The sequence below is a fragment of the Pteronotus mesoamericanus genome, unplaced genomic scaffold (genome assembly GCF_021234165.1).
Source record: "Pteronotus mesoamericanus isolate MK-2021 breed Mesoamerican mustached bat unplaced genomic scaffold, CSHL_Meso_final scaffold_118, whole genome shotgun sequence".
Taxonomy (NCBI): domain Eukaryota; kingdom Metazoa; phylum Chordata; class Mammalia; order Chiroptera; family Mormoopidae; genus Pteronotus; species Pteronotus mesoamericanus.
This window is the reverse complement of record NW_026555301.1, coordinates 12604176-12620313: the sequence shown is the minus strand read 5'-3', so window position 1 is coordinate 12620313 and position 16138 is coordinate 12604176. Positions and strand designations below refer to the sequence as shown.

General features: G+C 41.1%; 1 protein-coding gene across 2 annotated transcripts in view; it reads left to right on the top strand.

Annotated features, from left to right (window-relative positions):
* Positions 1-16138, top strand: part of PTPRM (protein tyrosine phosphatase receptor type M) — an 820882-nt gene that overhangs the window by 785190 nt on the left and 19554 nt on the right. For both annotated transcript variants that reach the window (XM_054587385.1, XM_054587386.1), the window contains 6 exons: positions 625-741; positions 7567-7721; positions 7986-8121; positions 9781-9930; positions 10617-10790; positions 11809-11940. In XM_054587385.1, coding sequence (XP_054443360.1) covers positions 625-741; positions 7567-7721; positions 7986-8121; positions 9781-9930; positions 10617-10790; positions 11809-11940 — 864 coding nt within the window. The remainder of the gene's footprint in view (positions 1-624; positions 742-7566; positions 7722-7985; positions 8122-9780; positions 9931-10616; positions 10791-11808; positions 11941-16138) is intronic.

The following is a 16138-nucleotide window of genomic DNA, read 5'->3' as shown; positions in this document are numbered from 1 at the left end:
AGGTCTAACAAATTTCTTCCACCTGAAAAATCCTTAGATTAGAGGCTTCCAGTAATATGGAAAGACTGTGTTCCTCTTTTACCAGGTTTTGTATATTGACTTTACTTAGATTAAAATAAATCTGTAATTCCAGCTTGGGAAAACCACAGGGCTCTTTCCTTTTTCAGAAAAAAAATCTAACCTTACTGTTGGTTTTGATTTCCTGCTCATTCCTCAAAAATGTTCAATCGATTCCTAAAACGAGAAGGAATTTAAAATTCAAAGAAGCTAAAATATTGCAAACTACCTTTCATAGTTTATTTTTCCAGGCCATTCCCTAAGTAGAGATAAACAGGAAATGAATGGTTACTGTAACTGGGATATTTGCAGTATAAATACAACTTGTTAACTTTAGACCATTTTCCTAAGCTTTACTTCTCCTATAACTCAAATTTTGTTTTTTTCTGCGGAGAGAAGAAAAGCATACATGATCTTAAAAAAAGACAAAAAAACCTTGCTCTGTAGCGTACAGCTTAAATTCTATTTTTGTGTGCAAATTTTATTATATAAACCATACTGTGACCTATCATTTGGGAAACTGGAAAAAAAATCCTAAACCCTTTATTTCCTTTGTGTTTTCTAAAGGTCAAATGCTGCAAATACTGGCCAGACGACACAGAGATATATAAAGACATTAAAGTTACCCTTATAGAAACAGAACTACTGGCAGAATATGTGATAAGAACATTTGCTGTTGAAAAGGTAAGTTTTCACACTATGTACTTTGAAAAGCCATGGTCAGACAGTGGCACTAGCCTCATTAACTTACTAGGATAATTTATACATGGTCACACCTGAATGCAGGTACACTCTATCTAGTAATTTCTCAAGACTTCATCTCGCTCTCTGATTCTATGACAGCTCAGTTTCATCTTTGAAGCAAATCATTCCCATTTCATAAGAGTATATTTTGCAACTAAACCAAAAGGTAATGCCTATCTGTCTATTTCCTTTTTCTTTTTAACCTGGTTGATATTGTTCAGCCATCTCTCTCTCTTTGTTCACAGACAGTTTGATAAATGCCTTCATGTTGTATGTCCATATGGGTTTCCCAGCAGTGAGTTAGTATCAGTATTGAGACTGAGGTTAACTCCTCCTGGAATCCCTCTACTTCCGAGGCTTTTCAGGCCTCTGGCTTCATACAGACTGGTGGATTTTCCAGGTAGCAGCGACTTACCTGGAAACATAAGATACTCTTGCATGAACCAGCACCTTCATTCATACTCACTCCCATGCTGGTTTCAGCCTTTTGTACTTGCTGGTGCTGGGTCGTGAACGCTCTGCTTTGGCTCTCCTCTGCCTCATCCCATGTGCATGGATGGGGCTTCTCTGGGAAGCACTGTAGGGCATAACAGGGAATTTCCTTATTCCCCCTCTTTCTGCTGACATAGGGAGGGGCCGGAAGTGAAGCAAACTGCAGTCCATCCAGAGAAGTGTCATAGGTAGGCTGTGGGGAAAGTGGAGATGATATGGCTGCGAAACTCTGCCTTCCAATCCTCCTCATCTTGTCTTCAGCAAAGGGAACACATGATTTCATGTCTGAGGTCTACAGACTTCAATTAAGGGCCGATTCTCCAGATCTGAGTCTGCACCACTACTCTTGACATAGCAATTTTGTTGCAAATTTGTTCAATGAAAGCTTGCGCTCACTTAACAGTAGCAGGTCCCCTTGTGGACGTGGGCTGCAGTGGGCTGCTGGGCAGTTGGTTTTTGGCCTTCTTCTCTACTCTGTGTTCGCACTGCATCTAAGTGCACTTTTTCGATATGCAAAGCCAGTTTAGGAAATCAAGGAAAATGCATCTTCTTATTGGCTAATTTACCCTTATGTTTTGAGTTACCTATCTTGGGTTTCAAATCTATATTTGTTATAGAATCACAAGGCTGAAAAGACTTTATTTTAATCTGTTTCTCATACAATTTTTTTCTTAGCCTGTCCTTTCTTAATAAGCAGGCAGGAGGCTTAGGGACTTCAAAGAATATGGAGTTCTAGCTGCCTCAGTTTTTCAAGTTCTGAGCCTCACCCTTTGATGTCAGGGGGGTTTTTTGTTGTGTTTTGTTTTTGTTTTTGTTTTTTCTTTTTAGGCAGGATTGGGGCGGGAGAAGTATGGAAGATTTCTGTATGGCTCTTGGCAAGAGCTCTCATGAATAACTACATTAAAACAGATTGCAATAAAAGACCCTTAATATTTTTTCTTAAAAAAAAACATCATCCAAAGCCATCACTTAAACAAGGAGCTCTGTGAATTGTAGTCAGCTCTCTAATAAGCTGAAAATGCATCTCTGATGCTAAAGGGTTTATTTGGTTCTTTGCTTTTTTTTTTTAACTTCTTGTACTCTCCTACATCCCCAGTTGCACAGAAATGTTTTAGAAATATCCAGTTATTTTAGTCATCAGACAGCTAGCTAAGAGGTAGTGAAGGGGAAGTACAAGGAACTTATTCTGGCATTTGGGGAAATCAAAATGACAAGTTAGTGATTTTCTAACTGGGCAATTGGAATCTTTAAGGAAAACAAATCATTAGCGCTTCCGTGGAGCACTTCTTGTAAATTCAAAACTTTCTCATTAGAGGAGGGGAAAAAAACAGTCAGGCATAAACTTTGAGAGTCCTGCAGTTCTGATTCTGTTTTGAGAGTATGTTGTATCAAGGGACCTAAGGTGAAAAATGTATTTGGGCTCCACTCTGCAAAACAAGAAGGCATGTTGCAATTTGAAACTGATGAGTCCTGTTTTTGCATAGGATTCTCATCTTTCCTTTCCCACGTAGCTGATGACTCAAAGCTAAACAGATATTAAATAAGGTATAGTAGTGCCCATTGTGTCAGGAAGAAGACAGCTCAAAAGTCTCCATGGATCTAGGCTGTCTGATGAATCTATCCCTTTCTATCCTTCCAGAAAGGAAGTTGACAATGGCTGCTGAGTTCTCTCTACCTAGGAGGTGTTTGTGACTCAGAGAAAGCTGTGGGAATATGATCCTGCTGCCTCAAAAAACAAAGCATGCACTTAGTCATTCATTCTTTCCTCAGATATTTATTAAGTACACACTTTTTGCAAGGCACTATTGTATGCCTTGAGTTCTTCTTTCCCATTAAATTACATGGGAAAATGAAGTGAATATAACTTTTTGTATTGCATTAATACTTGTTATAATGAAAAATAAACAAAAAATAATGATATCAAATTGGGAAGTATTTGTGCTATAATCATTAATCATGGAAGAAATTTTCTTTGCTAATCTTGAACATATAAGAAGGTGAAGGTTTATTTTGGGAAAAGGTTTTCTACATCCCAGAATCTGGCATTTAACTTGCTTGGAAAGTGAGTCTTAAAGAGATTGGTTGGGGACCCATCTCATGATGGATGGAATTTGGGATTTGAGGATGCTGGAGTTGAAATCTAGCAAAGCTAGGAGGGAAGGTTCTGAAAAAATAAAAATAAATAAAAAAGAACGGTATATGGTCAGAGGGCAGGCAGGGAAATGCCCACTGGTGGTCTTCAGAATAAATAAAGACATATTATAGGCTTCCCCATTGTGTGGAAAAACCACTGGCCCAGTCATCAGATATAAAGCCAGGGGAGCTCTCTAGGGGTTAAGAGGGTGACCCAGTTCAACCCTTTGCCTTCTGATGGAGATTTTGGGACTTTCCAGTTGTGGCCATGGTCACTGAACCTAAAACAAAAACAACCTAAGCAAAGAACTAGAACAGAAACAGAATCACAGAAATGGAGATCACATTGGAAGGATATCAGCAGGAAGGGGAAGGGGAAGGGGGAAGGTACAGGAAACAAGAAGCATAATCGGCAGATACTAACTAGACAGGAGGAGGTTAAGAACAGCATAGGGAATGGGAAGCAGAAGAACTTATGTGTATGACCCATGAACAAGAACTAAGGGTGGGGGGAATGCTGGAAGAAGGAGGGTGCAGGGTGGAGGGAGATATAGGGGAGAAAAAAATAGGACAATTCTAATAGCATAGTCAATAAAAAAAAAGAAAAAAGAAATATGGTCTCCTAACCACCTTGTAATGTTATCCGGGGTCATAGAGCATATTTAGCAGATAACAGTTTAACTTTCATTTGTGAGTACCTGATGGCTTAATTCCTTAATGCTTAAACTCCACTAAAGAATAGCATGTTTTTTTGCCCTGGCAGGTGTGATTCAGTTGGTTGGGCATCATCCCACATACAGAATACGAAAGGCAACCGATTGATGTTCCTCTCTCACAACGATATTTCTCTTCCTCTCTTTCTCCCTCCCTTCCCCTCTCTCTGAAATCAATGGGTGTGTCCTTGGGTGAGGATTTAAAAAAAAAAAAAGTGCATGATTTTCAAAGAGTTATGAAGCTTCAACATTTGTGGGTAATTAAATTGAGACATATTAATATACTTACAGCAATCAAGCCTTATCTTAAAATCTATAATTGTTGACTTCTTCCAGTCTTTCAAAGCACATAAAACTCTGAATTTCTTCTTTGCTCACTAAATATGTGGGAACAATGACTGATGGTTAATGTGATAAGGTTAGTGGATATTTAATGTTAAAATAAATAAAACCAAACCCAGGGCCTAGCGCAGAAATGGTATTCAGTAAACAGTCATCAAATGAGAGACGGGAGAAAATTTAATTTGATCTCAAATTTATATCCAGCCTTGATTCTGGAAGTAATTTTTGTTTTCAATACAGACTTTGACTTTAAGACACAGTCTTATTAGACAGGCTCATAACTACCAAAAAAAAAAATGATGGCTATAAATCAACTTAATTATTCTCAAACACAGTAAATTTTTTAAAAGCAAAACCTTAAAGTCTTTTTCCTTCTGCCCGACCTTCACTTTAGTGGCAGACATCTCTCCCACTTCAACTTACTGATCCAATATAGAATTCCAGCAAAATCTGATTTCCATGGTATGTATTTGCTCACATGCCTGTTTCCCACAAGCCAGCCGGGACAACCTCTTGAAGACGGCAGACACTGTCTGACTATCTCTGTGGCCCCAGCACCTAGCATCATACCTGAAGGAAGCGTCACATTCACTGAGATGGTCAGTGAATGGATTAAATACTTACCTGATTTAAAAAGAGAAATCTATTTTTAATTTTTTTAGGTAACTCCATACTGCTTTTCACATTGGCTGCACCAATCTGTGTTCCCACCAACAGTGCAGAAGCGTTCCCCTTACTCCACATCCTTGCTAGCACTTGTTTGTTGATTTATTATGATAGCCGTTCTGACCAGTGTGAGGTGCTATCACATTGTGGTTTTAATTTGCCCTTCTCTGATGATCAGTGACATTGAGCATCTTTCCCTATGTCTTCTGGCCATCTGTATCTCCCCTCTGGGGAAGTGTCTGTGCAGGCCCTTTGCCCATTTTTTAACTGGATTTTTTTAGTATTGAGTTATAATTACTTTATAAATTTTGGTTATTAGCCCCTTATCACAGGGGTCCCCAACCCCAGGGTCTGAGGACTGGTGCCAGTCTGTGGCCTGTTAGCAGCCAGGCTTTACAGTAGCAGGTAAGTGGTGGGTGCGCAGGTGAAGGTTCGCTCGCATTACCGCCTGAGCTCCGTGCTCCTGTCTCCAGTACTCCCTACCCCCTCAACCCCAGTTTGTGGGAAAATTGTCTTCCATGAAACCAGTCCCTGGTGCCAAAAAGGTTAGAGACTGCTGCCTTATCAGATGTATCATTGGCCAATATGTTCTTCCATTCAGTGGGTCTTTTTTCGTTTTGTGGATAGCTTCCTTTGCTGTGTAAACTTTTCACTTTGATGTAGCCGCATTTGTTTCCTCTTTCTTTTGTTTCCATTGCCTGAGGAGATATATCAGAAAAAAACATTGCTACAAGCAATGTCTGAGATTTCACCGCCTATGTTTTCTTCTAGGATTTTTATGGTTTTGAGTCTAATACTTCAATCTTTAATCCATTTTGAATTTATACTTGTGTGTGATAAGAAAGTGGTCTAGTTCTATTTTTCCACATGTATCTCCCCAATTTTTCCAGCACCATTTATTGAATAAACTGTCTTTATCCCATAGTATATTTTTGACTCCTCTGTCAAATATTAATTGACTATAAAAGCATTGGTTTATTTCTGGGCTTTCTCTCCTGTTCCATTGATCTATATGTCTGTTTTGATGCTAGTGCCATGCTATTTTGATTCCTTTGGCCTCTTAGTATAGTTTGATATCAGGTAACATGATACCCCCAATATTGTTCTTCTTACTCAAAATTGGCTATGGCTTTTCAGGGTCTTTTGTGGTTCCATATAAATTTTGGAGATATTCTAGTTCTGTGAAATACACCATTGGTATCCTGGTAGAAATTGTGTTGAATCTGTAGGTTGCTTTGGGTGGTATGGACATTTTAATAATTCCAATTCTGAGAATTTATCTGAAGAAATCCAAAACACTAATTTGAAAGAATGTATGCACCCCTATGTTCATTGCAGCATTATTTACAATAACAAAGATCTGGAAGCAGCCCAAGTGTCCATCAGTAGATGAGTGGATGAAACAGCTTTGGTACAATTACATGGAATACTACTTGGCCCTAAAAAAAGAAGAAAATTTTACCCTTTGTGACAACATGGATGGATGTGGAGAGCGTTATGCTAAGTGAAATAAGCAAGTGAGAGAAACACAAAACCATATGATTTCACTCATTTGTGGGATCTAGTGAACAAACTGAACTAACAAGCAAAATAGAGACAGACTTATACATAGAGAGCAGGATGACAGCTCTGGGGAAGCGGATATGGGGGGTAGACGGATTAAGCACAAAAGAAACAGAGAAAGAACTCATGGACACAGAAAAGTGTGGCGCTTGTGGGGAGGAAAGCATGGGTGGGGGAAGGGGATATAGCAAGCATAAATGGTTATGGAAAAGATACAATAAAAATGAACTAGTAAAAATATGAAAATAAATAAAAAGATAAATCTAACAAAATGAGTTGCAAATGAAAATTAGCTCTCTGACGTATGTAGTTGCAAAGTAATCCTCATCCGTTCTTCTAGTGACATTCTCTGTGCACCCACAGTGTGTGCCCTCCTCAAGGACCTGGGACAAAGGAACCAGAATACAGAAGGGAGAGAACAAGGGTCTTGCATTTTAGTAGCTGACCTCTTGAGCACATAGATACTCTTTAATTCCTCAGGTCCCTGTTCTGTGCCTCTTTCTCTCTGAGCTCACACCTCACTCAGCAGGATCTAAGGGATACATAAACTGTTAACTGAATCTACTTTTTAGAAAGGAATTTCAAAGAGTCAAAGAGATCCATCCATTTGCTGAAATTGTACCTGTCAATTAGCATTTTCCCCAAACATCACCTCCCCTTCACCCCGCAAATATCTTCCTGCCTGCAATGAGGTTTTCAAAGTATGTGTGAAATCTAAGAATGACCTTGTTCCCAACAATTCATAGGTTCTAACCCTAGGCTTACTGACTGCTGAGGGGTACTTGATGCTTTCCTGGTTGCTCATCATGTGTTTTCCTCTGTTCTCTTCCTGCATTGTGCTGACTGATAATGGCAGAGGGGCGTCCATGAAATCCGAGAGATCAGACAGTTTCACTTCACTGGCTGGCCGGATCATGGGGTCCCTTACCATGCCACAGGGCTGCTGGGATTCGTCCGGCAGGTCAAATCCAAGAGCCCGCCCAACGCAGGCCCATTGGTGGTGCACTGCAGGTAGGTAGCGCACCCTGAGCCTCTAGAAGGAAGCACAGTGGGCAATGGGTGCGGGTCTCCTTTGGGTGCTAAAAATGCTTAGGAGCCCAATAGAGGTGATGGTTGCACATTACTGTGAATGTGTGAAATACCACTGAATTGCACACTTGAAATGGTTTGCTTTATGTGATGTGAATTTCACCATCATAAGATTTTTTTTTAAAAAAAAAAGCTGTGGCACAAGGGTCCTTATCCCTCCTCTAAAAGACATCTCTCTCCATTCAGTGCTGGTGCCGGAAGGACCGGCTGTTTCATCGTTATCGACATCATGTTGGACATGGCGGAACGGGAAGGGGTGGTGGACATCTACAACTGTGTCAGGGAGCTGCGGTCACGGAGAGTGAACATGGTGCAGACAGAGGTACTGTGCTCCCTCCCCATCAGTCCCCATCCATTCTTGGGCTGGTCCACGGGCTGCTTCTGCATCCCCACCCTGCAGAGCCAAGGGGGAAAGGAACACTGGCAGTTCTCTCTCTGAAACTACCTAAAAGAAGAAGTGATATTCCTGGCTGACTCTCTTTCCTTTCTCCCTTCTTCCTTTTGTTTTCCTTTCCTATACAAACAAAGAGGCCACAAGTCTCCAGAATCTGCAGCCAGGAGCCTAAATCTTCTGTGTTTCTGTGTCAAAGAGCCCAGTAGACTCTCTACGTTAAGGCTTCGGGTGTCCAATACCATTTCTTTTTGTCTTATAGACTGGCTTGTAACCAGAGCAAGACATCTCCTGAGAATAGCCATACATTTGCCAAGTGGCCCAAGGTTAATCTCTGTACATTGTGTTCTTCTGGTCCCTAAAGGTTCTGACCAGTGGCCTGACATCATGGGAATTTACCAGTTTTGTAGGAGCGCTCTGTGCCAATTAGTATAATACTTCTATCAACTAGAATTCCAGGTATATCAAGAATTTAAGTTTTTGAGGAAAAGCGTTACATCCTGCTCCTAGAAAATTCATATTTTTACAAATATTTTATTGTTTTAAATAGGATTCCTGAAGTAAAAGAGGAACAGAAAGAACCATTGCTTTTTGATTGTGCATAAAGTTCACACAACCCACTGGGAAATCTATTTTTTTTTTTTTTTTAGTTAACATGAAGAAAAACAGCAGAAACTATAAATGCTACGTTCATGAGATATTCTTCCTTTTGAATATGGATTCTTTGTTTTAAGTATAATAATGATATTAATGTATTTTAATATACTTTACAGTTAATCCAATTTTGCCTCATCCACTTTCTTACATGAACCCCTTTTTTGAGGCGACATTTAATAGCAGTGGGCTGTTTTTGAGAATGAAGAGTCCTGGTTATTTATAGAAATTAAAATAAAAAGTAGTGAGACTTTTACATCTCACATAATTAAAAGTTATGATAAAACTTTAGTAATTAATTTTAGGGAAAGTCAGTGCCATTTCCTAATCAGAGGACCCATTTTTAAACTGTGGGCTTACTGTGTGTACAAACAAGTGCTCTTCTCTGGACGTGTAAGGACTTTTGTAATCATCACATTAATTAATGTTTCAAAATAAGTAGTTCAAAGTGCTCAAAACTGTTTTTTCACAGTGATGTCAAGTTTGCCTGGGCCGGCTTTGCATTATTAATTTGGTTGGCAAATTCTCCTTTTATTATAAATAGGTAAGATTCAACTCATTTCCTCATCTAAAATACTAACTTTCAAACTCATGGGACCAGAATTACAGAAGTATTGCAGCCACAGTTACTCTAGCGTTACAGTACTTGCTCTGGTATTTATCAGTGACCAATTGGTTTTAGTCAGTCTACACAATACTTGGACTGCGCCCGTTTGTCTCTTCCTCCGTTGAACTGTCACACATGTCCATTCAGCAACATACTGGCTGTGCCATGTGGGGAGCAGCACCGCCGCCAGCAGCCAGGTCCTCGCAACTGATTTCTCTGGGTCCGAACACTGCTCCATCTCCTAGACCATGTGGAGCTGTCTTCCCTCCTCTGGATCTCTCAGTTACCCTGGCTTCTCTATGACTAACTCATCCCATCTGCTTCCCCAGGAACAATACGTGTTTATTCATGATGCCATCCTAGAAGCCTGTCTTTGTGGAGACACCTCCATCCCTGCATCCCAAGTTAGGTCTCTGTATTATGACATGAACAAACTGGATCCACAGACAAATTCAAGCCAGATTAAAGAGGAATTCCGGGTAAGTCATGCTAACGGGAGAGGCAAATGGCTGTGACTTTGCCCCTCAAGAAATATATCTAAGTCAGATTTTAAACCATTGATGCAATATGGGGTTTCTCAACATCAGCAATATTGATATTTGGGGCTTGATAATTCTTTGCTATGGGGGCTGTCTTGTTGGATGGTTAGCAGCATCCCTGGCCTCTACCAGCTGTGTGCCAGGAGACCTCCACCACTTCAGTTATAACCACCAAAAACATGTGTAGACATTGCCAGTGCCCCATGAGGTCAAAGCTACCTGGTTGAGAGCCACTGCCCTAGCAACGTCATTTCCCCACTTTAAAAGCAGACACCAGGCAGTTCCACAGTGCCACATGGGTGCAGCCAAAACAAGCAAGATACATTCAGAGTGCTGCTTGGCAAGAGTTCCTCATACTCACATTTGGTCTACATGTACCTGGCTCTAGACCAAACTCTGCCCAACCTCCTTCTCCCAAGTGCCCAGGTGTCTAGTCACTCTCTGTAGGCAAAATCTAAAGACAAAAGAGAAATAAAAATGTAACAGTGTAAGTGGGGCTACGGGGGGAAGGTGCCGGAGGGGACCATCTTGTACTTAGGCTACAAGAAACTTGGATATGAAGCCTGAATTGAGACAATATGCTCTCCGGCATTCTCTTCCCTGTGTGTCTGTGTTTTGTCACGTAGACCCTGAACATGGTAACGCCAACGCTACGTGTGGAAGACTGCAGCATTGCACTTCTGCCCCGGAACCATGAGAAAAACCGGTGCATGGACGTCCTGCCCCCAGACCGCTGCCTGCCTTTCCTCATCACCATTGACGGGGAGAGCAGCAACTACATCAATGCTGCCCTCATGGACGTAAGCCTGCTTACCTTCCCTTAGAAGGAAACGGGGAGACTTTTGTCAAGGGAGAAGCAACTGGGAAGATGGCCAAGTGTGGCCTAGATCTTCTTTGACTCATTTGCCCTTGGTTTTGGGGGGTTTTTTTAAGACAGAAACTATTTTTTCAACAAAGTGCATTTCATATTCCACATGTGTTTTTGTGTCAGCACCAACATTCTTGGTCTCTTGGAAACCACCAGTCCTGAAGTATTGATAAATGAAACATGTTCCATTTACTGTCTGAGCACTTAAATTTTTAACCTGCTGGTCAGAGAGCAAGAGAGAGCTATTAGGTCACCCAGGCAGTGAAGTGGGGTAATATGGTTGGCAGCATTATTTTAGTTCCCTTTCCTCTTAATTTAAGCAGTAATTAACATGGGGGAAAATTGCCTGTCACTACAGATAGTACACAACTCATTACTTCCTGTCAGTCTGTTTACTCCTAACTGGATGAACATTTGCTATTCAACTGATGGGAAAAGTGAATGGATATTTTTAGTGCCAAATGGAAATTTTATTCTATTGGTGGGGTATCAGTAAAGGGGTACTTAAATGTGTTTGAAGCTCTCCAGAGCTATAAAAACCATGTGTATCCTTTTATAGCAAAAATAAGTAACACCATCACACATAGAAATGACTAGGGAAGATTGTTAGGAAAAGCAGAACTGTTTTAATTATACATATTTTTAAGTTAAAGTTAAATTTTCTTTATTAAACTAATTATGTATAAGGCCAGTGCTGCTTTTCTACCAGATAAAGCAAAAATGGTATTGATATGCTATTGTTTTCTTAGTGTCAGAGTAAAAATATTTTATCATTACTATTCTGCAGATAAGTTTATATTTAGTCTATTTTGGCATTGACAATGGTGGTAGAATTCAACAACTGTTACATGTGTTCAGTGTTTTATGTCTCAAATTTGTATGTATACAGAATAACCTTTTTTTTCCTTCACATTTCTTGGTATATTTGGATCTTTTTTGTATGTTTGCAGAGCTATAAACAGCCTTCCGCTTTTATAGTCACCCAGCATCCTTTGCCAAACACAGTGAAAGACTTCTGGAGACTGGTCCTGGATTACCACTGCACGTCTGTAGTTATGCTGAACGATGTGGATCCGGCCCAGGTGAGACTCATGAGTTATTACAGCCACAGCTCTTGCCCAAGGTTAAATCTGTGTTTGTGTACATATTGAGAAGTGTGGCCTTCCGTACCAGGTCACCAAAGCCAGGTAAGGATTGAGAACTGGGGATGCTGAAGCATGAATGTTAAAAATCAGATGGGCCCCTGCTGGTGTGGCTCAGTGGATTGAGTGCCAGCCTGCAAACCAAGGGTTATTAGTTTGATTCCCAGTCAGGGCACATGCCTGGGTTGCAGGCCAGGCCCCCAGTAGAGGACTCATGAGAGGCAACCACACATTTATGTTTCTCTCCCTCTCTTTCTCCCTTCCTTCCCCTCTCTCTAAAAATGAATAAATAAAATATTTTTTAAAAAATTAGATGGAATTAGGGATTAAGGCAGAACAGTCTTCTGAAACAAAAAGACATTCTGGAAGTTAGGGTGCAAGACAGGGTCAGAAAGGATGAAAATACTGATTAGAGGGAGATACAAGGTAGTGGGCAGAGTCAGAGCTGAACGAAAACATGAATATTGCAAAGTCAGAGTCAGAGCCAGCAAACCAGAGAGATGAAGGACAAGGGCATCTAACCCAGCCCTTGATCCCGTCAGGGAGATTGTCGGTGAAGCCCTACAGGTGATTTTAAGGGACAGCAATTAGTTTTGTCAACTCTTTGATAAAGATATTAAAAAGAAATAAAACTGAGACTTGAAGATAATAAGCTCAGAATGATAAATGGGGCTTTTTCATAGCTCCTCTTCTTAAACATAAAAAGAGATAGAAGGGACAGTAATGACTCAGTATTGGTAATGGGGTTAAAAAACATTTTCCTAAAGAGACTTGACAGGCAAGCATTAGCACAGTGGCCTTTCAAGAGCTCAGTTTATTGCTTTAGGGTGTGGCTGTACCAGCCACAGGCTTAGCTATCATAACAATTATGCTAGGTTTGAGCTTAGCACACTTTAAGAATAAACTTGTTCTGGAACTGAATTCATTTCCTATCTAGTAGAGACAAAATCTTTTTTTAAAAAATTTGAAGTATTTTAGCTTTCAAACTGGATAAGATTTTTTTTCTTCCTAAAATCTACTTTATTGCCATCAATCTACCATAAATGGCATGGACATTCACTTCAATTCTGTAATGTTTTTAATTATGTTTGACACACTACATTATGTTATTAAGGCTTTTGCCTGAAAGTTAATGAAATATTAACGATAACACTTGTCCTTATCTACCCATTTTTTCCTTAAGAAGCTTAAATGTTTTAGAAGTATTCCCCATTGATCCTCTCCAGAGGGTACATTGCAGCCATTCCTAAAGACAAGCAGATACCACACCTTGGTGAGCTTCAAAGACACCACTTGAAATAGAACCAAGGATCCTGGCTTTCTAACTTCTAGTGTCCTGGGTTAAATTTCAGTAACTGAAGATTCCCTAGTCATAGACAGTTACAAAATAAGGAACTTGTTCCCTCTTCAGAATCATTCTTTGTCTCCTAATATGAATCTGAAATGTAGTGATATACTCTTTTTGTTCATATTAATGAGCCAGGCATTGGTGATTTCTGTGTGCTGTTTTTGAATACTGCTCTATGAATTCAAAAGCTGCATTCTAAAACCAAACTGTCTGGACTCAAACCAAGCCTTGCCTGGCCAGTGGTAGGAGAGACAAAGAAACTGCAATTCCATTCAGCAGTGAGAGTGATTTCCAGAGTGAGAGAAAAGAGGCTCCTGGGAGTGAGTCCTTTAGAGAACACTAAACTGAGCATTTGAACTAAAAGGTTTTGCAATTATACAAGAATAGCACTCCACTATTTTAAGTATTTATAGGTCCAGTTCATGGATGTGTTATGCACCATTTAAGCCATTTTCTACATGGTTTACTTGGGCAGAGTGCAGAATGCACTGTGCCAAAAGCTAGCACAAGCCAGGCCCATTCATATTTCTTTGGTGTAAGTGACAAGCTTTTGATCAGGGCTTGAACTGAGAAAGGAAGCAAAAGGCAAAGTTAGCTCAGTCAGGAATAAAATGGGCATAAAAGTTCAAATGTTCATGTTAGGGCTTTTATTATCATCTCAGCTTCCCATCACAATGCCTACTAATTTTAACAGTAGGGACACTTGGATATCAAAAAGAAAATAAACATTAGCATGCTATAGTTTGATAAGCCAGTTTTATAACTTGTCACTAGCGAGTGCTGGTGAGGAAGGAAAAATTTCATGAAAGTATTACTTAAAAACAAATAAATGTTTGATCAAGATGGTGGCATAGATAAACACAGTACTTGAATCCTCCCACAACCACATCAAAAGTACAACTAAACTAGAGAACAACCATCATTCACAACCACCTTAACGCAAGACCAACAACTAAGGATATAAAGAAGCCACATGGAGACTAGTAGGAAGGCCAGAGACACCAGAAGTGGCTCATCCCAAATCCACCTGTTGTAGATAAAAATTGGGAGGGGTATCTTGGCTGCAGGAATCCCTTCTGAGGAACAAGTGGTCCCGGCCCCACACAAGGTCACCCAACCCAGAGTTCCAGTGCTGGGAAGAGAAGTCCCCATAACTTCTGGCTGTAAATACCAGCAGGACTTGTGGCTGAATGAGACCAAAGGCCAGCAGAGTCCCAGGAAGTTCCTCTTTTTTATCTTTAATCCTCACTCAAAGATATATTTTTATTGATTTTATCAAGAGAGGAAGGGGGAGAGAGAGAGAGAGAGAAACATAGATGTGAGTGAGACACATATCAGTTGCAGCCCCTATATGCCCCAACAGTGGACGATATCCACAACCTTTTTGTATACAGGACAACACCCTAAGCAACTGATCAATCCAGCCAGAGCCCAGGCAGATTCTCTTAAAGGATCATGCATGGATTTACTCAGACTTAGTCACTGCGGGCTCCAGCACTGACTGGGGCAACAGCTTGAAAAGCACCAAAGACATACAGGGAGGAACTGAAGTGTCTAGCATCAGGGCAAGCACTAGAGAGGCAGCTTTCTCCCAGACAGAAGTCATGGCAGAGGCCATTGTTCTTTTTCTGAGCCCTCCCCCAACAGCATTGGCAGACAAGCAATGTATATGGGACCCCATCAATCTGGCTCACATGGTTTGATCCGACCTAGTGATTCCACGATGCCCCGTCCCACCAACTTGTGGGCCCACCCAAGCTGTTTGCAGTGGCATTTCCATAAAAACAGCCTGTCTTGGCTCATGCTTCAGACTTTCCTGAAATCTCTCAAACAAGTAGCATCTGGGCTCAGAATGCCCCCACACCTCTCACTGAGTGTCCCCAGGCCCGGCACTAGCTACAGCTGGCCTTGGTTCTCAGCTTCGCCTCTCCTGGGCAACTCCAAGCCCAGCACAAGTAGCCATCTGCAGATCACTTTGTAGCTCATGCTGGGTGGCCCTGGGGAGAACACAGGCGGTTGCTAACTTTGGTCTGCACCTCCTGGGAGCCCCTGAGCCAGTGAAACTGGCAGGACAGTTTCGGGCTATATCAAAGCACCACCCAATGGCCTCTATAAGAGACATATTCAGGGGAAGACTCAGTAGGCACCAGAGCCCCACTGAAGTAAGTTCTGCTCCATGGGTGGACCTCTACACAGCTGATCCTCCACAGTGGTCATAGATGTCCTTGCAACTGGTGGTCCTGGGGGTAAATCCCTCCCATCAACATGCCAACAATCAAGGCTCAACTCAACAGGAGGATGTACACCTGGAGTGTTCAGCTTGGGTGCATGGGGAGGCTGTGCCGCTGGACCCTACAGGACACCTATTATGTTAGGCCCCTCTTCCAAACCCAGGAGACGTAGCAGCTCTGCCTAGTACATAGAAACAAATGCAGGAAGGCAGCTAAAGTGAGGAGACAAAGAAATATGTCTCCTGCCCTGCCCGTTGTGGCTTTGTTGGTTAGAATGTAGTCCAGTGAACCAAAAGATCACAGGTTAGATTCCAAGTCAGTGCACATGCCTGCGTTGTGGGTTCAGTCCCTGGTCAAGGCATTTCTGAGAGGCAACCAATCAATGTTTCTCTCTGTCATCAATGTTTTCCTCCCTGTGTCTCTCCTTTTCTTCTCCTGTCTGTAAAATCAATAAGCATGTCCTCTGGTGAGGCTTAAAACAAAATTCATGTCTCAAGTGAAAGAACAGAACAAAACTCCAGGAAAAGAAAACCTAAACAAAATGGAAACAAGCAATCTA